The sequence below is a fragment of the Macrotis lagotis genome, chromosome 7 (genome assembly GCF_037893015.1).
Source record: "Macrotis lagotis isolate mMagLag1 chromosome 7, bilby.v1.9.chrom.fasta, whole genome shotgun sequence".
Taxonomy (NCBI): domain Eukaryota; kingdom Metazoa; phylum Chordata; class Mammalia; order Peramelemorphia; family Peramelidae; genus Macrotis; species Macrotis lagotis.
The window spans coordinates 213,064,152-213,090,083 of NC_133664.1; the positions used below are offsets into that span (position 1 = coordinate 213,064,152).

Genomic DNA, 25,932 nt, shown 5'->3' on the forward strand with positions numbered 1-25,932 from the left:
CAATGTATAACATGGAACCAATGTAAACACTAACAGAATGCCTTCTGTGGGGGGGGAAGCAAGAATGGGGAAAAAAATAAAATAAAAAATAGGTGTAAAATGGGAAAAATAGAATTATCTGATAATCTTAAGGTTTATAGAGAAGTAGGTAGGCTTTGTATTTAATATGCTAGATATGGAAAGAGGAAAACCCAGGATCAAATATGACCCAACCCCACAACCTAGGTGTCATCCCCAATACCCTTACTCCCCTTGATAACATCTCTCATATATTCTCCTATATTTTATATCTCATAATTCCTCTCCTTTGACACTGCCACCACCCTTGTACAGAGACTCTTATTACCTCACCCCTGGAATAGTGCAACAGCCTAGTGGTTGGTCTCCCTGACACAAATCTCTACCCAAGTCAGTTCATACTCTATTTAGCTGTCAAATTAATCTACCTACAATGCAGATCTGACCACATAAACACTAGTCAGTCAATAAATACTTGTTAAGCACCTACTATATGTGTAATTTCCTATCATATTCAGGATTAAATATAAAGTCCTCTGGTATTCGAAACCCTGCACAACCTAGCCTCTTATCTCCCCAGTCTTCTTACAATTAATCCCCCTGAAAACTGACATTGATCAATGACACTGGACTTGCTGCTCCTCAAATAAGGCAGTCTATCTTCAGATATTTTCACTGATTGAGTTGGTACAGCATAAACAGTAGAAACAAAACATCCCATCTATATACCTTGGCCATATTCTCACAAATACACAATCATTGGTAGGAAGATTAGGCATACACTTTAGAATATATATCAGTAAAGAAATGCACCCTTAGAGACTACATGTGGTAAAGGGGAGTCACAACTCCCATAGGGCCTTGATATTATTTATTTTCTCATAGCATCCTTATATTCTTTTCCCTGGACACATTCTATTTGGCATATTGTTCTGCTCGATTCTATGGCTTCCTCTCTGCAGAGAGAAGCATTTCCTTCTAGGCAAGTAGCTCTGCTGTAAGACAATAAATGGTGGATGGGTGAAAGGAGGAAAGAAAAATCCCCATTTCTAAAAGATGAAGAATATTATTCTGTCTTAAAAGCTGGGTTTTTCTTTCATTGCTGGTCCTCTTTTCATTAGTCAAAATTAATTCCTCTGAATTATCTCCTTACTAGCTCCCTAAAGAATGCATACTATCTTTTAAAAATCAGCAGGGATGTGATTTATCCTTTGGCCAGCCAATGGCTAGCTACCCTATAATTTCATCACATCTGATTAAAGAACCACTTCATTCTACCTCAAGCAACAGAATCACCAACATTTCATTCAAAACCTTCCTAATTCCTTCTTGTTATTGTCCCCTATACATTATATTCTTTAATTTCATCAATACTGTATAGTTTCTAGGGATATATAACATAAAATTTCTGTAATTTAGTTATATTAAGTCATGATGAGGAATCTAAAGGAATTTAAGTCAAACTTGTTTAATCACCCAAAATGTAAGAAATTATAATCTCTAATTTTTTTCAGTCAACAAACATTTCTTAAGTACTTATTAGCTGTGTGTGCTAAACATTGGGAATACCTACCTATACAAACAGAAAGACAATTCCTGTCCTTGGGAAGCTTACAAACTAATTAGAGAAGTCAATAACATAAAAGAAAGCTGAAAAGGGACTCATGAAGTGGGGGACAGAGGAAAAATCACAAGTGCAGAGTTTGGAGAGTCTAGATGAAGACCTATCTGGTTTGGGAACCTTCTTAAATGGAAGTTTTAGGAAGAGCCACTCAATCAAGAGGGAGAGGCTTCTTGGACATGATTCTTTCAATGTATGAATTCCAGGAATGGAGTGAGCTTCAGAATGAAGAGGTTTCTGGGGTATGGTAGAGAAAGTCCTGAGAAAAGCCTAAAGAGGAATAAGGATATTAATTTCTTATTAAATATTCCTCACTTTTCCAAAACTAATGTGTATTAAAGCCAGATTTTTCTTCATATACTTCAACCAAAACAACACATGAAACAAATTTAATGCAGGATTTGAAATGAGAAATCAACTGTCACCTATTAAGCCACCATTAAAGAAATTTGCAAAAATAAATTTTTCTGATTTTTTTTGTTTTGGAAAACATAGTAATAGTAATTTTTTCATTAAAATGTGTTACTTATGTTAACATGTAATGATTTATTATTATTTTAAAATAATTATTGTTGTAATATGATAATATTCACATTAAAAATACTCTATGATTTTTAAGAATATAGAAGTATCCTGATACATTAACATATTGTCATTGGCCTCTTACATAGTAAGAATACTGACAATATATTAATGTCTTCTCACAGATAGCCAAATTAAAAGGTAAAGTAGTTAGGTATAACCTAAGTCCTGGTCTCACTCTTTCAATCCCCTACTTGAATTAGCAGGCTAGGTACTCAGAACTCAAATCCATTAAAGATTCTAGAAAACCCTGAAAGATATATTGTACATTATAGTATAAGTAGTATTACATAGTCCACAAACCCTACCAGACTATTATAATCCCTACACTTACTTCTTTATTTCTTAGACATTTTCCTTTGTATTCAATGTACATATACAGATCCAATGGCCTGAACTTATTTAGTACTTAGTGAGGCAAAGATAATAAATCTATCTTTGAATTAAAAGAGATTTTGTTATATTCTACATCAGGGATTTCAATCATTCTAAAAAGCAATAGGAAATTATGGGAAGAGAGTGACTAACTGTTCATGCCCTTTGATCCAGAAACTCCATAGGTAGACAAATTCAAAGAAGATCCATGATAATAGAAAAGTTGACATATAGTTCACAAAAAAATTCAACTGATGAAAGTTACTTTGGTGACAGGAAAGCTCAAAAGGCAAACTCAGAAGAAGACAACAAAGTCAAAGAAAAATATGAATTTATCTCAGACCCCAAAAGGATTTCTAGAAGAGTTCAAAAAGGATTTTTTAAACCAAATAATAGAGATAGAGGGGAAATTGGGAAAAGAAATAAGAGCTATGCAAGAAAATATTTAAAAGCAACATTTTTTTGAAATAGCAAAGAAACTGGTAACAAAGTTGATGACCATTGATTGGGAAATGGCTAAACAAATTATAGTATATGAATATAACAGAAAATAACTGTGCTATTAAAAACAATGAATATAATAAGCATAGAAAAGCACAGGAAGACTTATATGAACCAATGAAAAGTGAAGTAGTAAGAACCAAGAAAATTATTTACAAAAATGACAACAATGAAAATGGAAAGAGCAACAACTACAAAATAAATGAATTAGAATTTTATTAAATTGTAACAGTCAAGCAGTTAGAAACAACTAAAATGAAGTTGTAGATAGAAGGTCATGCCTAGAATCAGGAAAATCTTAATTCAAACAAATCAAAATCAGTATTTTACATTTATTTTCTGTATGATCCTAGGTATACAACCTGTCAATGTCAATTTCTTCGACTGTAAAATAGGGTCCTAATAGCAACTACCTCAGAGGATTATTTCAAAGAGCAAATAAGATAATATCCATGAAGTGTGCATAGTGCATGGTATATAGGTACTGGTATTGGTATATAGGAGGTGCTTATAAGTGATAGTTCCCAAAACCTGCCCTTTCCAAGCTTGGCACTAGAGATGAGACATGAAAAGATATCTTCTCTCAAACTCCATTCTTCTTTACAAAGGTGGGAGACCATGAATATGGAAAACTACATATAATATCAGATTTTTTATGCTGGTTAGATTGCTGAACTTTTTTTCTTCCTCTTTTTTAAAAAATCTTTTATAATAATGGATAGTTGACAGATACATGAAGAAATATAATACAAAATATTAAGTGATGGGGCAAAATGCATTTTCAAAAATAAATTGCTTGAGATTAAGATTATGATCCTCTGAGTTTTATTCGTGTTTTGTATTATTCTAAGCATCTCAAAATGATTTACAAAGTTAGAGACTGTGAAATTTGAAATGTCCATGGGCAGGAAGAATTTTTCTAATTTTAAACTGGTTAAAAATAATGATTCAAAATCAGAATGTTTTCTTGTTTTGATATTTCAGAATGTGCTCTAAACTAACATTCATTCTAAATTACCAACATTAACATTATTCGGATCGTACCAAGTTCTAGAGAACTCAATGAAATCTATGATGCCTATCAACGGGGGAATGGCTAAACAAGTTGTAGTATATGTGCTGAAATACTACTGTGCATGGGACAACTAGGGGGTGCAGTGGATAGAGCACTTGCCCTAGAGTCAGGAGGACCTGAGTTCAAATCTAGCCTCAGTCACTTACTAATCACCTAACTGTCTGACCAAGTCACTTAACCCCAGTGTCTTGCAAAAAATAAAAAAAAAATACTATTGTGCAACAAGAAATGATAAGCTGAATACTCTCAGAAAAACCTGTAAAGGCTTAACATGAAGTGAACTGAACCAGGAGAGAATTGTACATAGTAACAATACTTTACACTGATTAACTGTGAAAAAAGCTATTCTCCGTAATATGATAAGATAATATGATGAAAAGATTCTGAAGGACTTAAGTTGAAAAATGATATCCAAATTCAGATAAAGATCTGACTGAGGCTGAAAGCAGATTAAAGCATGCTTTTGTTTTTTAAAAAAATTATTTTCCTGGAAGGAGAGGTTGTGTTTTCTTTCACATGAACTACATGGAAATATGTTTTGGATGACTGTACAAAACCTTGGTCAAATTGCCTGCCTTCTCAATAAGAGGATAGGGGAGAGAGAGTTTGGAACTCAAAAATTAAAAAAAAAAGAAAGTCAAAAATTGTTTTTACAATATAATTGGGGGAAGATAAAATATTAAATTTTTAAAAAGAGTGCTTAAGGATGATCAGCTGTGAATGACCTACCTTTTCTCAGCAATGCTGTGATCCAAGAGAACTCTGAAGGTCTAATAATAAAGAATACTATCCATCCCAAAGACAGAGCTGGTGGTATTTGAATATAGACTGAAGAATGCTCCCCCCCCCCTTTATTTTTCTTGAAGTTTCTCTTTTTGGGGGGGACAGGGTTACATTTACTTTTATAATATGACTATTGTAGTAATGATTTTCATGACTACAGATTTAAAACTATACCAAGTAACTTGCTTTCTCAATAAGGGGGAGTGGGATAGGCGAAAGGGAAAGAATTTGGAACCGAAGGTTTTGGAAATGAATGCTGAAATTTGTTTTTGCATACAACCAGGGTGGGGAAAATAAAATAAGAGCGTACTTACCAATTCAAACAAGCAATACTCAAGTCCTGAAGAATATCTAACATCTATTCAATGAAATTAGTCCTATATATCTATCATGGACAAGCACTATAGAGAAAAATAGTCTAATCAATTGGTCAAATCTAGACCTGAACAGAATGAAGAAAATAGACTATGTTGCATTTGGAATACTGCTAGGGACTCCCAATGATTCCATATTACTACCTAACACAAAACCCATCTTTTTACATTAGAACTTTTTTGTTAATGCTATATGGCAGAGAATATTTTATTTCAGTATTTTTTGTACCTAATTTATCTACAAGAAGTAGCATAATTTTCATTTTAGATCTATAACTTTCATTTAGTATTTTAAAGAATTCCCAGTGTAAAAACTGCATCTTCTTCTGAACAATAATTCATTCATAATTTAAAGTCTTAGAGAATTGCTTTCATGCACTTACAGGTTAGGTGATTTTTCTATGATTACATAGTTAAATTGTGAAAGGCAAGTCTTGAATCCAGATCTTTCAAGTTCAAGTCCCTTATCTACTACACCACAGCAGCTTGACAAAATCATTCAAAAAATGTTTATATGTCAAAGGAGTTCAAAGGTATAAGCAGAGGGGCAATTCAAGTAACACAGCAATATTCATGGGATGGCAGAAGTCCTAGAGGAGGAACTCTATCTAAGTATGTTAAGTAGGTCTTTGAATGTGTTAACAATCTGCAACTTTGAAGGGAACTCCTAAATTTTTTCATTTTATATTATTTTTCCCCAGTTACAGGCAAAAACAAGTTTCAAAGTCCATTTTTAAAACTCTGAGATCTGAATCCTCTCCCTGTCTCCCACCTCAAATCCCTCATTGAGAAAGCAAGTTATTTGATATGAGTTAAAAATGTGCAGTCACATTGCCATAAAGGTCATATAGTAAAAGTAAATATACCCTCCCCAAAAAAGAGACTTCAAGGAAAATAAAGTTAAAAAATATGCTTCAATCTGTATTCTGACACCATCACTTCTATCTTTGGGATGGATAGCATTCTTTATTTTAAGTAGGAAGCTTCTAAATCAATGAAATAAGGGATCTCTGTACTAAACTGACATACTTAAATGAAGATCAGTCCATGCTGTGAAAAATACAAAAAGCAGATGATTAAAAAGTTATCTGTGATGGCTTAGCAAACTGTGGTATATATATATATATATGTCATGGAACACTATTGTTCTATTAGAAACCAGGAGGGATGGAAATTCAGGGAAGCCTAGAGGGATTTGCATGAACTGATGCTGAGTGAGATGAGAAAAACCAGAAAAACACTGTAACAGCAACATGGGGGTGATGTTCAACCTTGATGGACTTGCTCATTCCATCAGTGCAACAATCAGGAACAATTTTGGGCCATCTGCAATGGAGAATACCATCTGTATCGAGATAAAGAGCCATGGAGTTTGAACAAAGTTCAAGGACTATTCCCTTTAATTTAGGGGAAAAAATGGATATCTTATTGTCTGATCTTGCTATCTCTTATACTTTTTGTTTCTTCCTTAAGGATATGATTTCTCTCTCATCACACTCAATTTGGATCAATGTACAACATGGAAACAAATTAAAGACTGATAGGTTGCGTTCCGTGGGGGGTGGGGGGGAGGGAAGTAAGATTGGGGAAAAATTGTAAAACTCAAATAAAATCTTTAATAAAAGAAAAAAGTTATCCATGCTTTATTTCAGATAATATATTATGCGTTTATTTTTCCAACAGACTTATCTTACTAATTATCAACCTTTTCCTTTGACTTTTATTAAGTGAACACAAAATGGACATCAGCAGGAGAAAAATCAAATTGGGCTAAAAATAAAATAAAACTGGCCACAAAACCCAAAGCAGATAATTTGTGAGGGTGACATTTAGCTCTCTCCAATTCAATTCCCCATCCAATCACTTCACATTAAGATTAGCTGCAATAATCTGCTAGAACTGTTGCCAAAAATGAAAAACAGGAACTCTTTCATATAAATAAAGTACATATATATTAGGCAAAAGGCTAAAAAGTATTTTTTAAAAAAGCTAAATTCTAAGAGCCTTGCCAATTTGGTGGCATTTTATTTCACATCAGTCTGCAGTTTTTAAGAATTAAAAAACAAAAGCCAGGATTCTGAACACTGTATTTACCAACCCACACTCATGCAACACAGTCACTTAAGAAAATTCCTCCAGCTACTATGTATTCTCCTAAAATGTAAATGGACTTATTCTGAGTACTAAGATTTAAAGATGCAAGAACACCAAGCAATTAGCACATTTCAGCATAGGGATTCTTTCTCCTCCTTAAAACTTCTAAGGACCTTGATACAAACTGGTTAGATAATATTCCTTACATTAGACAGTACACAGAAACAGAAGAGCTATAGACTCCAGAAGTACATTCTTAACACCAAAGAATTCTACAAATATTTTTTTTCCACATCTGGACAATTTATAATACTGTATTCAAATTGAGATTTGCTTACCCTTACACTAAAGTCCTTTTTTTCACCTAAATAAAATATGCATAAAATCTAGGACTCCCTAGGCCTTTCTGTTGAGAGATAATATGGAAAACTCTGATTTCTTATGATATATTTACATAAACAGCTCATTTCCCAAAATTAGAGCTAGACTGAAACCCAAGAATATCAGTAAGGCAGAAGCACATGACTCCTCCCTCCCATCCTGTTTGCATTCAGTCATTAAGTCCTATAGTTCAGATTCTGTGAGTCTGCAATTTGAGAAGTAAAACTGGAATAAGAACACTCTCAGCAGTTTTTAAACTGATCCAACCATTCTGGAGAAAATTGGAACTATGTCCAAAGGGCTATAAACCTAGGCATACTATGACCCAGCAATACAATACTAGATCTGTGTCCCAAAGAGATACCAAAAAAAAAGGAAAAAAAGACATATATGTATAAAAATATTTATAGCAACTATTTTTTTGTGGTAGCAAACTAGAAATTTTGGGAATGCCCATTGATTAGGGAATGGAATGCCTTGAACAAGTGTTATAGAGATGAACAGTACAATTTCAAAAAAACCTGAAAATACTTTCATGAATTGATGAAAGTGAAGTAAGTGGAACCAAGAAAACATTGTACACAGTAGCAGCAATACTATAATAATGTTCAACTGGGAATGACTTAGCTATTCAAGACAATACAAAGATCCATCAACAGAGAAAGAAAGGATATTTCTGAATGAAGTTTCTGAATGAAAAAACTAAGTTTATTCTTTTTTTGTTTTATTTTTCTTGGGTTTTTTGTTTGTGTTTTCTTTTACTATATGACAAATATGGAAATAATTTTTCATGAGTGCACATATATACCCTTTATCAAATTGCTTGTCTTTTTCATGAGAGGACATGGGAGAGAGGATCAGAAAGAACTCAAAATCTGAATTTGAAAATGTAACTCAAAAAATTTGAAATTCAAAATTGTGTATAGGGACGGCTAGGTGGAGCAGAAGATAGAGCACCAGCCCTGGAGTCTGGAGTACCTGAGTTCAAATCCGGTCTCAGACACTTAATTTTTACCTAGCTGTGTGAACTTGGGCAAGGTACTTAAGCCCATTGCCTTGCAAAAACCTTAAAAAAGGAACAAAATTGTATATAATGGAGTCTAAAAATTGGTCTTATATATAATAAGGAAAAATAAAATATTAGAAGTAAAAAGAAAAAAATTCCCTCCAGGTCTAAATCTATTTCTTTGACTAAATGTTTACACAGCAAGAATGTATACCCAAAAGAGCAGTTAAAAATAATACACTTGGTTTGATTTAGACATTTAAGAGCTTTTTTAAATTACTTTACAATCATTTTTAAATTGGTAAAAATAAATCATTCATGCAGTGGAAACAATCAAAACTGGACATAGTAGAAGAAAAAAAATTTTTAAAAAGAATAGCTTCCCAGAAAAGAAAGCTAAACTCAGATCTTATTGAATATCTTAGCTGAATGGAGTTGTTTAATAATATTAGGTTACTTATCTAGAAATTATTGAGTAATTTCATCTATATACAAAAGAATTAAAAATATAATTAAGAAGGTTGTATGCTGTAGTAGGAAGAGTACCAGACTTCAAATCAGAAGTTTTTCTTATTAATTCAATGGCCATATTTGCACTACCTAACTTGCAGAGTTGTTGTGAGGTAAAAACTCTTATAAACTATATAGAACAATTATAAATATTAACAATTATTATATTTAGTACTAATTCTCACTTTCTATCATCTAGCCCAACCTAGAATCCAAGTGAGCATTCCACTCTAAAGCATTTCTGAAAGGTATCCAACCATTAGATGAGTGTTACCAGTAACAGGGGTTTACTATTACTTGAGTAAAATCTAATGAAAACATTAATTTATCAAATATTTAATAAAACTTCAGTTATATATAAATTTATATAATTCTAATATAGATGATAGTGATTCACTGATTCCCATTTCCATGAAGCATAGTGCAAAAAAATTAGATTTGACAATCAGAGATATTAAACACTAGACTAGGTCATCAAGGAAGTTAATAGAATCATTTTTGCTCAAGATCTTTCACCTAGGATAGTGGTTTGTGAACTGTAGAATTCAATTGCAATTACTTATCTTTCTAGCTAACGGTAGAACACTAAATGATCGAGGAAATATGGCTCTTCTTCAATCCTGAGCAATTTAGATGTCATAGACATCTTATGAATACCACAATTTACAAAGGTCTCATAGGTACAACTGGACAGTGACTCACTCAGGTGTGTCCTTCCCTCAGAATAAATACCAACCCCAGAATCACTATTTTCATAATACCAGCATGGTCTTGTCACAAATTTGTGAGTAGAGAACTGTCCATACCTTTTATTACATATTAACTGTATGTTAATGTAAATGATTATATCTAAATGTAAAAATACTTTTTTTTACATTTGAACAAAGTTATTCCAAAATTTCAAGATACATGTATATCTTTTATAAAACAGGCAAAAAATATGACATTGTTGTCTTATGCTTTCTTGATTGTTGGTATGGTTTATACAGCATTTTACAGTTTTCAAGATACTTTTTTTCCATAGCTGACCCTAAATATAATTTGATTTTTATTTTTAGATGCTTATAAACTAATAAAGACAATACAAAAAGGTCCCCACATCTCAAATCATGCTACATTGCCTGCCTGCTCATGTAAAAATGAGAAATATAATCTCTAAATCAGTATTCTCTCCATTGGAACAAACTGGTTTCATATTCTTTTCCAGTCATCACAGCTATCACTATTAACATAGCCAGTGGATTAATGAACTTGAACATTATTCAAATTATTATAAGAAAGAAATTTTGATCATGTCAAAGTCATCCATTTTTCCATATCCAAAGAGTTTTCTAGTTCTCTAACTTTAACAACAGCAAATTACTACAGCCTAAAAAAATTACATCAGAACAAGAAGAAATCAAGTTGAAAAATATTTTTAGGGGTTTATATGACACTGGTAAGCAAGGATTTTCAGGCCAAGGTTTTACCCCTCTCCCCTGTCATGTAGTTTAAGCTATGATTTTCCTAAGGGACAAGAAAACTCTCTCCAAAGTCTAACTGAAACGGCTTCATGATGGCTTCAGGTCATTTGGACTTTCTGTTCATCTAACAGTTAAAAAAAAAAGGCTTGCCCATGTGCCTTTCAAACTTGGCAGATGTCCCAAGGTCCCTCAACAACTCACTATTCCCAGTCCAATTGACCAGAAACACTTCCTTATGGAGGTTGGGAGCACTGGGCCTGGAAGGTACATTCCTGGTCCAAGGGAGTGGTGTTGGTAAGCTTTTATTAAATGCCTAAATAAGTGCCAAAGATTATGTTAAGTGCTGGGGTCCCAAGAAAAGCAAAACAATCCCTGCCCTCAAAGAGCTCACAATCTAAAAAGAGAGACAACATACAAACAGCTTCATATAAACAAGACTGATAGGATAAATTGAAAATAATCACAGAGGGAAGAGTATATCAATAGAACCAGAAAAGGTTTCTTGAAGAAAGCACAATAAAACAAAAAGGCTGAGACTGGAAGGAAGACAAGGAAGCCAGGAAACAGAGTTGAATAGGGGTAGAATTGTAAACATGGGGAACAGCTAGCAAAAATGCAGTCAAGACATGGAGCATCTTGTGTCAAGACCATCAAAGATGCTAATGTCATTGATAAGTATGGGAGTAAAGTGTAATAAGACTGGAAAAGAAGAAAGGAGTGAGGTGATGGAGTATCTAAAATCAGGAACAGCAAGAGGCGACATGGAGGGGAGGAGGGGGAAGTGAAGCCTGGAAAGGTAGAAAGGGCTCAGATTATGAAGGATTTTAAAAGTCAAACATAGGATTTTATATTTGATATTTCAAGTAAGATAGGATAAGAAGCCTATGAAGTAGAAACTGACCTGTGCTTTGGAAAGACTGCTTTGATAATGGAGTGGATGATGAACTAGAAGAGAAAAGACTTGATACAAGAAGATCAACTAGAAGACTACTGCAATATGATAACATTATAGATAATATAAATATGAGGAGATGAGCACCTTTGCCAAAGCAGTAGCCATGTCAGAGAGATGTTGCAACAGAATTTGAAAATAAGACCTGGTGAAGTGAATAGAGCACCAGCCCTGGAGTCAGGAAGACCTGAGTTCAAATTGGGCTCAGACACTTAATAATTACCTAGCTGTGTGAACTTGGGCAAGTCATTTAATCCTACTGCCTTGCAAAAAACAAAAAACAAAAAGAAAAGAAAGAAAAGAAAAGAAGATTTTCAGAAAGATACTCTAAAAGGAAAAAGATCTATTTTGCTTTTGAAAAATCTCTCTGACATTTTCTACTTAAAATTTACAGGGTTGCTACATGAGCTGAGCGTTTTTATTTTAATATCAGAACTAAAATATTAAGGAATTAGGCTGTTAGCCACAGACTATCACACAGGGTAATAAGACTAAAGAAAAATATTTGTATGCTGACATCAAAAATAAAATTACCTGCCAACACTAGTTTCCAAGGTAGAAGAAGTATTTTCTTTAGCATATGCCTAATAACTAATTCAATCTTTATACTACAGCAGTATTTGGAAAGAACTAAGAAATCAATCAAGCTGCACTTAAACCTAAGAGCTGTGATCAATGATACTGCTTGCTGAAAGCCATGTTTTCTTTGAAATAATATAGAATCAATATCAGATCTCCTATTTACAAAATTTTAAAGACTCCCAAGTAACATATTTTGTCCAAATGGTATCTTTTTCAGGAAAGATAACATGAAGAAAACCATAGAAATAAACATCTGGTACTAGTTTGCATCATGATTACCTTCTACTTATGATCATAGTCATAAGAGCAAATGAGATAATAATTATAATGCTAGCACATGGTTGACTTTATAAATGCCAGTCTCTGTCTCTCTATCTTTCTCTCATATGTATATGTGTATATACCTTTCTTTGCCATGAACATATGCTAAAAATTATTTAGCTTATTTAAACAGTCAATCAGTAAAGTCAATAGTTATTGCAAATCAAAAATACTGTATAATTTAGTAAATACATCTTGAAGAATTGTCTGACTCTCAGGGAAATGACTTATCCATGGTAATAGCACAAATAAGTATAATTTGCAGAATATGAACCCTGGTCTTAACTATAATTCCAGCATCAAATTCCCTCCACCAGTTTGCTTCTCTGGATAGTGGAGAAGGAAATCTCAGTACTCTGATTTTTTAAGGCAGAAGTCTATCAGAAACAAAATTAATTCTATTCGAAGCATCTCTGGTTAGAGAGAAATTCAAAGAAAAAGTGATACAGCTGCTTTTGAAAACATATCTGACTTAAGCAAATTTCTGCTCACAGTTTATAGGGTTCAGGAAGACAAAATTCCATAATAAGATTATACAAGGGAATAAAGCTTAGGTAAGTTTTTGATTCATCAAGTAGAACAACAATAATAATTTAATTTTTGGCACAGTCTGAAGAACCATTTTCCAAAAATCATTCAATTTCCTCTTTAAACAGTCCTCTACAAGACTTTCTTTTAACCTGGCCAAAGCTGAACTCAAAAGGCATTTCTATTAATTGAATGAATCAAGAGACATTCTTCATCTTAAAGTGATTATTACTCTAAACAATTTCATAGAAGAATTTTTCCAGAACTGATCAGATCTCTCCCATTAGAGTGTGGTTAAAGCTTTGATCAGTCAAGTCATCAACAAGAATTTAAGAATTACTATATGTAATAAGCATTGTTGATATAAAGAAGGAAAAAAAACAGCCTTTGCCCTCAAGGAACTCTCATTCTATAATGAAAACCAACAAGAAAATAACTATGTACAAGCAGGATATACAATATATAAATAGAAGGCAATCTCAGAGGAAAAGCACTAATAGTGAAGGGAACCAGGAAGGACTTCTTGCAGAAGGCAGATTCTGAGAAAAGTTCCAAAGGCATCCAGAAAAGTGAGGAGGTGGAGGAGAGCAAAGAGAGCATTCCAAGGTATAGGGTCTGACCACCAAAAAGGAGTTTCACCACAGAGTAGGAGATGTAGTGCTGTGGGCAAGGAACAGTCAGGAGTCCAGTGTCACTGAATCAAAGGAAACATGGAGAAAATTTTTTAAAAATTGGAAAGATAGTGAGAGGTCAGGTCTCAAAGGTCAAAAAGAGATTTTTATATTTGATCCTGGAAATAATAGGGAGCCAATAATATAGATATAAATATATGTAAAGCACAATACCTGGCACACTGTAGATATGTGTTCCCCTTCACTACCCAGTCAAATTTATTGAATGAGGGTCTATGAGAGAATAATATGGTCAAATTTGTGTTTTAGGGAACTCAGATTTACTGCGGAGTGGAGGATGGATTAGCGAAAAGAGAAACTTGGGGCAAGTGAGATGATGGGGACCTTGCACCTATATACAAGAGATGTTGCAAAAGTAGAACTAGCAAGACTTGAAAATGTGGGCTGAATTGTAAGGGACGAGTCAAGGATGACACAAAAGTTAGTCCAGGTGATGGGGAGTATGGTTCTACCTTCAACAGTAACAGAAGAGCTGGAAAGAAGAGAGGGTTTGATAAGGATTTATGAAAGATTTTAAGCCAGAATATTCCTCTGCCTAGCAATGAACATCAAGGACTTTTAGAATTTCCATTCAAGTAAATCTAAAAGAATTTCAAGTTAAAACAATGAGATAACTGCACTATATGTTTATAAAAGAGTGAATAGATGCTTTCACATATCATTCATTTTAAATCATAAAATTAATTCTTCTTTACAATGACCCTTAAGCTGATCCTTTTTTGTCAGTGTTAAAAATGAAAACTGATTTGCTTATTTTTCATAGTTCTGCTTTCATACTTCTAAGATATTATTTGTATAATGCCTACCACATAATAAGTAATAAACATATATGTGTAAATATATGGTTTTATATTAAGTATTAATATCTATTGAATGGGAAATATCTATGTAAAAAATACATGAGTAGCAAGACAACATCCAGAGTCCCAGGAATTTTTTTTTTTAGTATGAACTAAGGCTTACCTAAATTACAAAAATTTTACCATAAGGACTTGATCAAAAATTGAAAATATTTTATTGCTGTCTTCCAGCATGCTACATTTTTTGGAAAAATATACAAAAATGACATAGGTAAAGAAATAGGCTAGGACTGGGTCTGGGTTCAAGCCCCTCTTTAGATACATAATTAATTGCTTAAAGCTGGGCAAGTTACTGAATCACTAAGCCTATAAGTTGCAGAACTGTTGCCCCTATGCAAGAAACTTTATATCTAGACTGAAAACAAACAAAATCATCCAAATATTAGGTAGAGCATGAATTATATGAACTCCAACTGTAATATAATGACCTTATAGGTTTAAGAAAGGCAATGTGGAAGAGCAGCAAAGGAAGGGGTTGGGGGAAAGGGTGGGAGAGTCAAATCACAGCCCCTGGGTAGAGTAATAGTTGGGTGGCAAGTGGGCAAGTTCAGGGAACCTAAACAAATCTCTTAATTTTTCAGTGCTCTTCCTCCATGGATAGAGGTAATTTCCTTGTCTAGGAATTCCCTATATCAATAAAATCATAGATCCCAGTTCTAGTTCTACCAATTCCTTATTTTTAGTTGATAACCTCATTTGAAATGTAACATCACACTTCACAACTATCCCAGTTCAAGATTTATCTTTCCTCCAGATCATTTGCCCTAAAGTTTAATTTTTACTAGGCAGGATGACCTCACCTCTATTTTGAAGCTTTGCCCACACTGGAGTGCTACCTCACTTATTGGTGAAAACAGGACATGTACATGATCACCCAATAAGAGTTGTTTTCCTTTTATATGATATAACAGGAATGACAGAAGCAAAAGATGCTAAGTATTTGGGAAGTAATGTATTTTTTCCCTTATGATTATAAGAACAGAAAATTCAAATATACGAAGCCATTTTAAATTAATAATTAACACTAACTTCCCCAGACTCAAATCTATTAATTACTTGGAGGATCCTTACTGCAATTCAAGCTAGAAACATTAGGGTTTTTTTAAAAAAAAATTTATTTAATCACCCTCAAATCATCTTTAATCTTCTCACAATTTTACTTGAATAAAAATATGAATTTCTTCTCCCCCTACAATTTCCACCTTCATGTTTCCCACATACAGATAGACACTTATTTCCTTAGACAATTTTCTTACACTGAAACAATGAACCCTTGAACAGTGCCAAGCTAACAGTGCTCATATTAAGATGCAAAGTCAGTTCAGAAAATCACAGATGAAGTGGTCATCTGTCTGGTCACATCCCTTTATTGTGCAGATGAGAAAACTGAGACCCAGAAAGTTAAGTTCCTCGCTCAAGGTCACAGTCGTAGGCAAGTGTCAGAGGTGGAGCTTGAACCCAGATCGTCTGACACCTATGAATTCTAGGTGTACCCCCTTTATTCGTGCGGATGCCACTCACCTCTTTCAGCTGTTCTAACTCTTGCTTGAGGCCATCGTATTCAGCCTCCAGCTCATCATACTGCTGCTTCAGAGTGAGCTTCTCTTCCAGGACCACCAGGCCGTATTCCGCAGCCTGGATTTTTTCGTGGGTCGTTTCCGTGAGCTCCTTGGTCAACCTTTCGATCTCAGTCTTGTAGTGGTCCACACTCTGCAACACCTCCTCTGCAGCCATGGCTCTAGTGATGGATGGAGACGGGAGGGGGTGGAGGCGGGAAGGAAGAAAGGATGCAGGGGTGGGTGGGGCTGGGGAGAGGAGGAAAATAAAGGGGGGGAGGGGGCGGGAAAGGGATGGCGAGCGCGTCCCCAAAAGCTTTTCTCCCCGCAGCGGCTCAGTATCTGAATAACGGGGAGAACGAAAAGGCGACGGATGGCGGGGCTGCGGCTGCTGCAGCGCTGCTCTGTGGCCGGGCGCGGGTCCTCCTCGCGGGTCAGCGGCGATGCGCCATGGCACTGCGGCGGCCCGGCGGCCGCGGGGCTGGCCTTGTGCCGCCTCAGCGGCGCTGGGCCGCCATCTCTCCGGGGCAGGTCGCTGCGGTGCCGGCCCTCCGCCGCGGGAATCCCCCCCTTGCGGCCCCGGCGGCGCGGGGCGGCGGGATGCAGCCCAGGCCCGCTCTCGGCCACCTCTCTTCGCGAAGGAGACAAATGCAAGCCGGGCAGGGGGAGGGGGAGTGAGGAAGGGGCTCGAGGAAGGCTCTAGTCTCCCCGAAGAGCCCCAGGCGGCCGGGTGGGAGGAGACAAGAAGCCTGGGGCGGCGGCAGAGGCGGAGTCGGGTTGGAGGGGAGAGGGGAGAGGGGGAAGAGCTGAGCAGCAGAGGGAGGAGGAGGAGGAGGGGAGGAGGAGGGAGAGGAGGAGGAGGGGGAGGAGGAGGAGGGGGAGGAGGAGGGAGAGGAGGAGGGAGGGGGAGGAGGAGGAGGGGAGGAGGAGGAGGGAGGGGGAGGAGGAGGAGGAGGAGGAGGGGAGGAGGAGGAGGAGGAGGAGGAGGAGGAGGAGGAGGAGGGAGGGGAGGAGGAGGGGGGGGAGCCTGGCGCGAGCGCTGGCCGGGGTTTGTAGACACGCTCACAGCCCAAAGGGCCGCAAGGGAGCCAGACGCGGCTGCTTGGGCTCCTTCACTCAGTCATTTCCAGACCCGAAAAAGCTTGACACTTTGTAGCACCCACTGAGTCCTCTAGAAAGCGGCCCCGCTGCACCTGCCGCGCCCTCTCCCGCCTGGCCCGGAGTCCGAAAGCCCCAGCCGCTCCGCGTGGGGCCACAAATGCCCCGCCCCACGCTCTCCCGGCCGCGCCTGGCCGCCCCCAGCAACACCGCGCTGCTGCTGCCTGGCACCCTTCCAGCTCTTCTGCACTCCTCTCTCCTTCCACCCTCACGATATTGGTTTAAGTTTTACATTTTGGCAGCCCTTTACTTTTTTTGTGGCTTTTGCAAGGCAACGGGACCAAGTGACTTGCCTAAAGTCACCCATCTAGGTAATTATTAAGTATTTCAGGTCTGATTTGAGCACAAGTCCAAGGCTGGTGCTCTATCCACTGTGCCATCTAGCTGCCCCATGGCAACCCTTTTACATCCATGATCTCATTTGCTCCTTTACATCCAGTCAGGTACTTACTATAGGTGTGCCTCTTTTACAGATTTTTTTTTAAAAAGTTTGCTTAGTCAAGCAGCATATAAAGGTCCCATCTGAGTTTTAGAAGTCAGGTCCTGCTACCACAGGGTCCACCATACTTTTCAGTATTCTATGTTGACTGAAATCTCTTCTTGTATCCTTCCATCACTTCTTCCATTCTTTCTTCTATTGAAAGTTATATTTAGGGGATAGTGTATATATATATATATATATATATATATATATATATATATATATATGTATATATATATATGTATATGTGTGTTACATATAGAAAATAAACACATTTATGACAATATATTATATATAGCATATATAACAATATATTATATATAGCATATATATTTAACTATATATATATATATATATGTATATATATATATAGTTATAACATATATCAGATCACTTACTGCCATGATAAGAGGAAAGGGAAGGGAGAATAGTAGAAAAATGTGTAACTCAAAAGCTTGCAAAAGGTTTACTGTTGAAAACTACCTTTGCTTATAATTGGGGGGAAAATAATTAAATTACAAACAAAAAGGAAGTTATATTGGGAAAAAGAAGGGTGGTAGAAAAATATGAAACTCAAAAACTTACAAAAAGATGAATATTGAAAAATATCTTTGCATGAAATTGAAAAAATAAAAATAAAAAATAAAGTAACATTCAAAAAAACAAAGTTATATTAATTGATTGGACATTTATAATCACTATCTAATTCCTATTATCTTAGGGAAAGAAGGGAGGGAAGGAAGGGAAAAGGGAGAGGAGAGGAGGGAGGAGGGAGGGATAGAATTTGAAACTTGAAAGTTTTTTAAGAAAGGCTAAAAATTATTTTAACATGGAATTTGGGGAAATATATATATATATATGATATGTGTATACTTATGTTAAATATATGAGTTTTATATATGTATTTATGTATGTACATGTTTTGTTGATTCAGTGACCTATTGTTCCCATTCCCCACCAAGTCTATAGCAACCCTAACCCTATCCTACAAATTGTCTGTATTTGCTACCTTGGGAAGGAGCTGAGATGCAATAGCCCAACCTATTTTGCTAATATTAACCTTTCTGAATTGTCTTTGTTTCATTAGGAAAGTTATCAATAAAAGTTGACGCCACCTTGAAACTAATTGGTGGTCTACAATGATCTATAAATAACATGTTGCTACTTGATAATTCTTATAATAAATTCCTTTTAAATCTTTGTCTTGGAGGGGGCTAAAGTGTGTGGGGGGGGGGGGGGTGGAGCCAAGATGGCAAAGTGAAGGCAGGAATTCCCAGAAGCTCTCCTCCAGAAGACCCCAAATGCCTTAAAAATTACAACTCTAACCAAATTCTAGAGTGGTTGAATTCACAGAAAGACTGAGTGAAACCATTTTCTGGCTCAAGACAACTTGGAAGATCTGTGAGAAGAGTATGTTCCACTGGGATTGGAAAGAGCCAGAGAAAACTAGTTCCAATCTTCTAGGAACAGTCTGTAGGGAGCCTAGATCCATGGCAGCGGGAGCAATTTCCAGACCTCTTAGCCCAGGGATTGCCAAGATCAACTTGTAAGGTCAGCAGAAAAAAGTCTATCTCACCAGAGTGAGCATAGAGACCAGATCAGCACAGGGGTCAGAGCTGACTCAACCCAGGAAATGGAAGCAAGCTTGCAGAGGCACCCAGTAGCTGCTTTTAGAGTCCTCAATCCACATAAGATAAGGGGTGGAAGGGAGACTGTCAAGGGAGACTGCCGAGGTCTCTCCACTATCCCTGGAACAGGACTCTGGTACTCTGCCCAAGTTCAGATCCAGATCTCAGTCTGGGGCCCCCCTATTGGCATAGAAGAGTAAGGACCTTCCTCAAAGCTCCAGGAAAGAGGGTAGTGGTTGTAGTTATCCACAGAGCAGAACACAGGCCAGGAGAGTAGTCAGAGCCTCTCATAAAACCTTGAAGGAATTACAATCTCTAGGGAGGTATCCCAAAAACACATAAAAGCTTGGAAAGTTCACAGGTTGGGGAAATGAGTAAACAACAGAAGAAAAATAATCTGATCTTTGACAATTACTTTGGTCCTGTGTGGGATAAAAATCCATTTAAAAAAATATTGAGAGATTCCTCTGAGCGAAAAAGAAAGAAAAAAGCTTATTTAATTTTCTCAAGAGATGGACACTCACCCAGCTTCCTAAAGTCTCGTGCGAGCTGCTCTTTCGGCCTTTTGGCTTTCAGAGTGGAATCATGGTGGTGGGCAAGAATAAGCAGCTGACCAAAGGTGGTAAAAAAAGGAGCCAAGAAGAAAGTGGTTGATCCATTTTCAAAGAAGGATTGGTATGATGTGAAAGCACCAGCCATGTTCAACATTCGCAATATCGGCAAGACACTGGTTACAAGAACTCAAGGAACAAAAATTGCCTCTGATGGTCTCAAGGGTCGAGTTTTTGAAGTGAGCCTTGCTGATTTGCAGAATGATGAGGTTGCTTTTCGCAATTTCAAGTTAATTACTGAAGATGTTCAGGGTAAAAATTGTTTGACAAATTTCCATGGGATGGATCTTACCCGGGGACAAGATGTGCTCTATGGTCAAAAAGTGGCAGACCATGATTGAAGCCCATGTTGATGTCAAAACTACCGATGGCTACTTGCTCCACCTCTTTTGTGTTGGTTTTACTAAAAAACACAACAACCAGATCCATAAGACCTCTTATGCCCAGCACCAACAGGTCCGTCAAATTTGTAAGAAAATGATGGAAATCATGACCTGAGAAGTGAAGATAAATGACTTGAAAGAAGTTGTCAACAAACTAATTCCAGACAGCATTGGAAAAGACATAGAAAAGGCTTGCTAGTCCATTTACCCTCTCCATGATGTGTTTGTTCGAAAAGTCAAGATGCTCAAGAAGCCCAAATTTGAATTGGGAAAGCTAATAGAGCTGCATGGTGAAGGTGGTGGCTCTGGAAAACCTTCAGGAGATGAAACAAGAACAAGAGTGGAAAGGGCTGATGGCTATGAACCACCAGTTCAAGAATCTGTCTAAAATACGAACTTTTAAATGAGGTAAAAAATAAAAATTTATCATTGTGAAAAAAAAAGAGGTGGGCACTCTTAAGTCTCACAATGAAGATCAAGGACCTGCCCTCAACTGACAGTCAAGCAAGATTATATGGCCTAACATGATCCCCTCCTCCTCCCTATTATCCATCTCTATTGATTCATGTCTTCAGAGCTACATTCTACTCACAAAAATCTACCCCAGCAACAAAGAAAAGAATGAAAGATTTTCATAAAAAATTACCTCACCATCCAGATAGTGAGAATAACCTTCAGGATTATAACTATCTTAATAAAGTAATGTCTAAGTCTAGTAAAAATAAGTTTATCATAAAGTTATGGACTTGTCTTGGAACACAAGGACTTTCTGGGAACAGTCTACTATCCTCCCAGTTAGTAAAAATATCCTTATCGAGAAAACAGGTGGCATTACAAGTCTCATTTGGAATGCAAGGTCTTTTTTCTAAGAATAATGGTTTGTTTTCCTTGATATTTCTTAACCCTGAGAAGATTTCACTGGGAATATTAACCCTGTGAGGGTTTTATAGAAATGATCCACTCAGTCCTATGGAGGATCAAAACACTCAAAAGATGACAGAGTCCAAGCTTCTGTATCCAAAGCCTCTAAGAAAAAAATAGAATTTGTCTCAGACTAAGGAAGAGCTCAAAAAAAGATCTTGAAAATTAAGAGATGTAGAGGAAAAACTGGGAAGAGAAATGAGAGTGATGTAGGACAATCATGAAAACCAAGTCAGTAGATTGGTGGAGATACAAAAAAATACCAAAGAAAATAGCATTAAAACCAGTTTAGGTCAAATAGAAAAAACGCAACCCAAAATGTCAGTGAGGAAAATACTTTTTATAAAGCAAAATTGGCCAAATAGAAAAGGAGATAAAAATAACTGCCTCAAATGTAGAATAGAACTAAAGGAGGCTGACTACTTTGTGAGAAATCAAGAAACAATAAAACTGACCTGGAAAACAGATCCAGAAGAGATAATTTAAAAATTATTGGGCTACTTGAAAGTCATGAATAGGGAAAGAGCCTTGACTTCATTTTTAAAGAAGTTCTCCAGGAAAATTGTCCTGAGATCCTAGGAGCAGAGAAATCAAGGGAATCTAACAATCACCTCCTGAAAGATTCAGAAAAAAAAATTCCCAGGAATATTTTAGCCAAATTCCAGAACTCCCAAGTCAAAGAGAAAATATTACAAGCAGCCAGAAAGAAACAATTCAAATATTATGAAGCTACAGTCAGGATTACACAAGATTTAGCAGATTCTACATTAAGGGTTCATAGGTCTTGGAATATATTATTCCAGAAAGCTAAAGAGCTTGAATTACAACCGAGAATCAATGACCCAGTAAATCTGAACATCCTCTTTCAGGGGAAAAGATGGTCATTCAATGAAATAGGGGACTTTTACACTTTCCTGTTGAAATCATTGCTGAACAGCAAGTTTTATCTTCAAGCACAGGTCTCAAATGAAGCATAGAGAGAGTGTGGATGGCAAGGGCAAATTATGATGTTGAACTACATTAATCCTGCATGAGAAGATGATAACTCATATGAACTATCTCAATTAATAGAGCATTTAGAAGAAGGAGCAGGAGGGAGCTGAATATGAAGGTATAATGTACTATAAAGATGAAGTCAATGGGCAAAAAAGGAATTTACTTGGAAAGGAGAGGTAGAATGGGCTAAGATAGTTCACATAAAAGAGTCAAGGAAAAGCTTTTATAATGGAGTTAAATGGGGGGGGGGGAGGAAGAGGGAAATGAACAAGCCTTCATTCCCATCAGAAGTTGCTCAGAAAGAAAATAACATAAACACTCAATAGGATATAGAAATCTATCTCTAGAGGAGAAAAGAGAGGAAAGGGATGGGAGAAAGGGGACGGGGGGGGGAGGTGGGGTTTGGGGGTTAAGGAGAGAAAAATCAAAGGAGAGGGTATATAGATACAACAAACTTTTGAGGAGGACAAGGTGAAAGAGAGAGAATAGAATAAATAGGAGTGGAGAGCAATAGAATGGAAGGAAATATAGTTAACAATAGCAATTGTGGGGAAAAATATTAAAGCAATTTCTATGATGGAGTTATGATATAGAATGTGATACATCTCAGAGACAGAGCTGATGGTATCTGAACTCAGAATGAAGTATATATTTTTTTTTCTTTTTCTCTTATATTATTTTTCTTGAGATTTCTCTAACTTTTTAGGGCATAAGGGGATTATGGTTATTTTTACAAGACTATTGTAGTAAGGATAAAATAAATAAATTTGTCCTGAGTTTTGTCTAATTAATCATGGTGTAAGCCCAGCAAAGAATCTCAATTTATAGTTTCAATTATTTAATATTATCTTTTACACAAGAACTGTTTATACCAAACATTTCATATTATAGGATTCATTATTTCCAGTTAATCTTTTGCCAAAAATTTTAAAAGTGATGGTTAATTACTCCAATTATTTCATTTAGGATTATATCATAATTTAGCTCAAGAACCCACTGCTTATCAATTTTCTCCTAGTCTCCTAAAACTTTCTCTATTGGTTTCAATTTAAATTGCAATTTTTTCTTTACTACTAAGTTCTAAATTCCATTACTACAGTAAAGTTCTCAATCTTTCCACCTAAACACAGTTAAGCTTCCTCAAACCTTCTCAAAATGCTTAAAACGTCTTTTAATTTTGTAGATATTTCTCTTTTTTATATTTTTTTTGGACAAGGCAGTGAAGTTAAGTGACTTGCCCAAGGTCATAGAACTAGGTAATTATTAAGAGTCTGAAGTTGGATTTGAACTCAAGTCCTCCTGACTCCAGAGCAGTGCTCTATCCACTGCACCACCTAGCTGCCCCTAATATGTTTTTTATTGTCCAGGCCTTCTTATATATCTTCCATATTTAATCTCAAGATTTTATTTCTCTCTTTCCAGATCTCAAAATGTATTGCTCAGTATATACAACTTTCCTTTACTAGCTAAATTGTGCATTTCAACCATATTCCTAACTCTGTGCCTTCTATTTCCTTCATAATTTTACCACAGAGTGTTATTAAACCTGATATCTTACTACAATCTTACTATTTTAAGTTGTATGGTTAATTTCAATTCAGGTAATTTTCTTCATTGATTTGCCTAACACAATTGTGCATTGTTGCTTGATTAGTTGGTATTTTCAAAGAGATCAAAGAATTCCAAATCTCTTTTATACTTCCAAAAAGAGATAGAATCTGTTCAGTCTGTTCCTAGTCACAGAGGAAATTTTTGGGACAAAACCTTTTATTTTAAGAAAGATCTTATTTATTTTGAATTTTTCCCTAAACTTGTTCCCTCCCCTGACCCCCACACAGAAGGCAGTCTGTTATTCTTTACATTGTTTCCATGGTATGCACTGATCTAAGTTGAAGGTGATGAGAGAGAAATCATATCCTTAAGGAAGAAACACAAAGTATAAGAAATAGCAAAATTACATATCTAAGATAACTTTATTTAAATTAAAGGTAATCATCTTTTGGTCTTTGTTCAAACTCTACAATTATTTCTCTGGATACAGATGGGATTCTCCATCACAGATACCCCAAAATTGTGCCTAATTTTTGCATGGTTGGAATGAGCAAGTTGATTAAGTTTGATCATCACCTCCATGTTTCTGTTAGGGTATACAATGTTATTCTGGTTCTGCTCATCTCACTCAGCATCAGTTTATGCAAATCCTTTCAGGCTTCCCTGAATTCCCATCCCTCCTGGTTTCTAGCAAAACAATAGTATTCCATGACATACATATACCACAGTTTGTTAAGCTATTCCCCAACTGCAGGACATGCACTTAATTTCCAATTCTTTGCCACAACAAACAGGGCTGCTATGAATGTTTTTGTACAAGTGAAATTTTTACTCTTTTTCATAATCTCTTCATGGTATATACCCAGTAGTGGTATTGCTGGATCAAAGGGTATGCACATATTTGTTGCATTTCAGGCATAATTCCAAATTGCTCTCCAGAAAGGTTGGATGAGTTCACAGCTCCACCAGCAGTGTAATAGTGTCCCAGATTTCCCACAACCCTTCCAACAATGATCATTATCCTTCCTGGTCATATTGGCCAATCTGAGAGGTGTGAGGTGGTACCTCAGAGAGGCGTTAATTTGCATTTCTCTAATAAGTAATGATTTTGAGCAATTTTTCATATGACTATGGATTGCTTTGATCTCCTCATCTGCAAATTGCCTTTGCATATCCTTTGACCATTTGTCAACTGGGGAATGGCTTTTTTTTTAAAAAATGACTCACTTTTCTGTACATTTTAGAAAAGTGTCTTTTGTCAGAATAATTAGTTGTAAAGATTGTTTCCAAGTTTACTATATTTCTTTTGATTTTAGGTACAGTGGTTTTATCTGTGCAAAAGCTTTTTAATTTAATGTAATCGAAATCATCTAGTTTGTTTTTAGTAATGTTCTCCATCACTTCCTTAGTCATAAACAGCTCGCCTTTCCATAGATATGACAAGTAAACTAGTCCTTGATCTTCTAATTTGATTATAGTATTGTTTTTTATGTCTAAATCCTGTGTCTATTTGGGTCTTATCTTGGCAAAGGGTGTGAGATGTTGGTCTAATCTAAGTTTCTTCCATAATAAGTCCCAAGTTTCCCAGCAGTTTTTATCAAAAGAGAGATTTTATCCCAATAGCTGGACTCTTTGGGTTGATCAAACAGCAGATTACTATAATCATTTCCTGCTATTGCTCCTAGCCTATTCTACTTGTCCACCACTCTATTTCTTAGCCAATACCAGACAGTTTTGATGACTGATGCTTTATAATATAATTTTAGATCAAGTAGGACTAAGCCCCCTTCTTTTGTACTTTTTTTTTCATTAAATCTCTGGAAATTCTTGACATTTTATTTCTCCATATGAATTTACTTACAACTTTTTCTCATTAAAGTATTTTTTTTGGAATTTTGATTGGTAGGGCACTAAACAGGTAGTTTAGTT

At 36.1% G+C, this 25,932-nt stretch overlaps 1 protein-coding gene and 1 pseudogene across 3 annotated transcripts in view; one reads left to right on the forward strand and one right to left on the reverse strand.

Annotated features, from left to right (window-relative positions):
- Positions 1-16,874, reverse strand: part of BICD1 (BICD cargo adaptor 1) — a 191,596-nt gene extending 174,722 nt beyond the window's left edge. The window contains exon 1 of one of the 3 annotated variants that reach the window (XM_074194762.1): positions 16,240-16,873. In XM_074194762.1, coding sequence (XP_074050863.1) covers positions 16,240-16,452 — 213 coding nt within the window. In that variant the 5' untranslated portion in view covers positions 16,453-16,873. Of the gene's footprint in view, positions 1-16,239 lie in introns of all 3 variants that reach the window. The other 2 variants (XM_074194763.1, XM_074194764.1) reach the window with 2 other exon arrangements.
- A 3,252-nt stretch (positions 16,875-20,126) lies between these two features.
- Positions 20,127-20,978, forward strand: LOC141493987 (small ribosomal subunit protein eS1-like; annotated as a pseudogene).
- Positions 20,979-25,932: the final 4,954 nt, after the last annotated feature.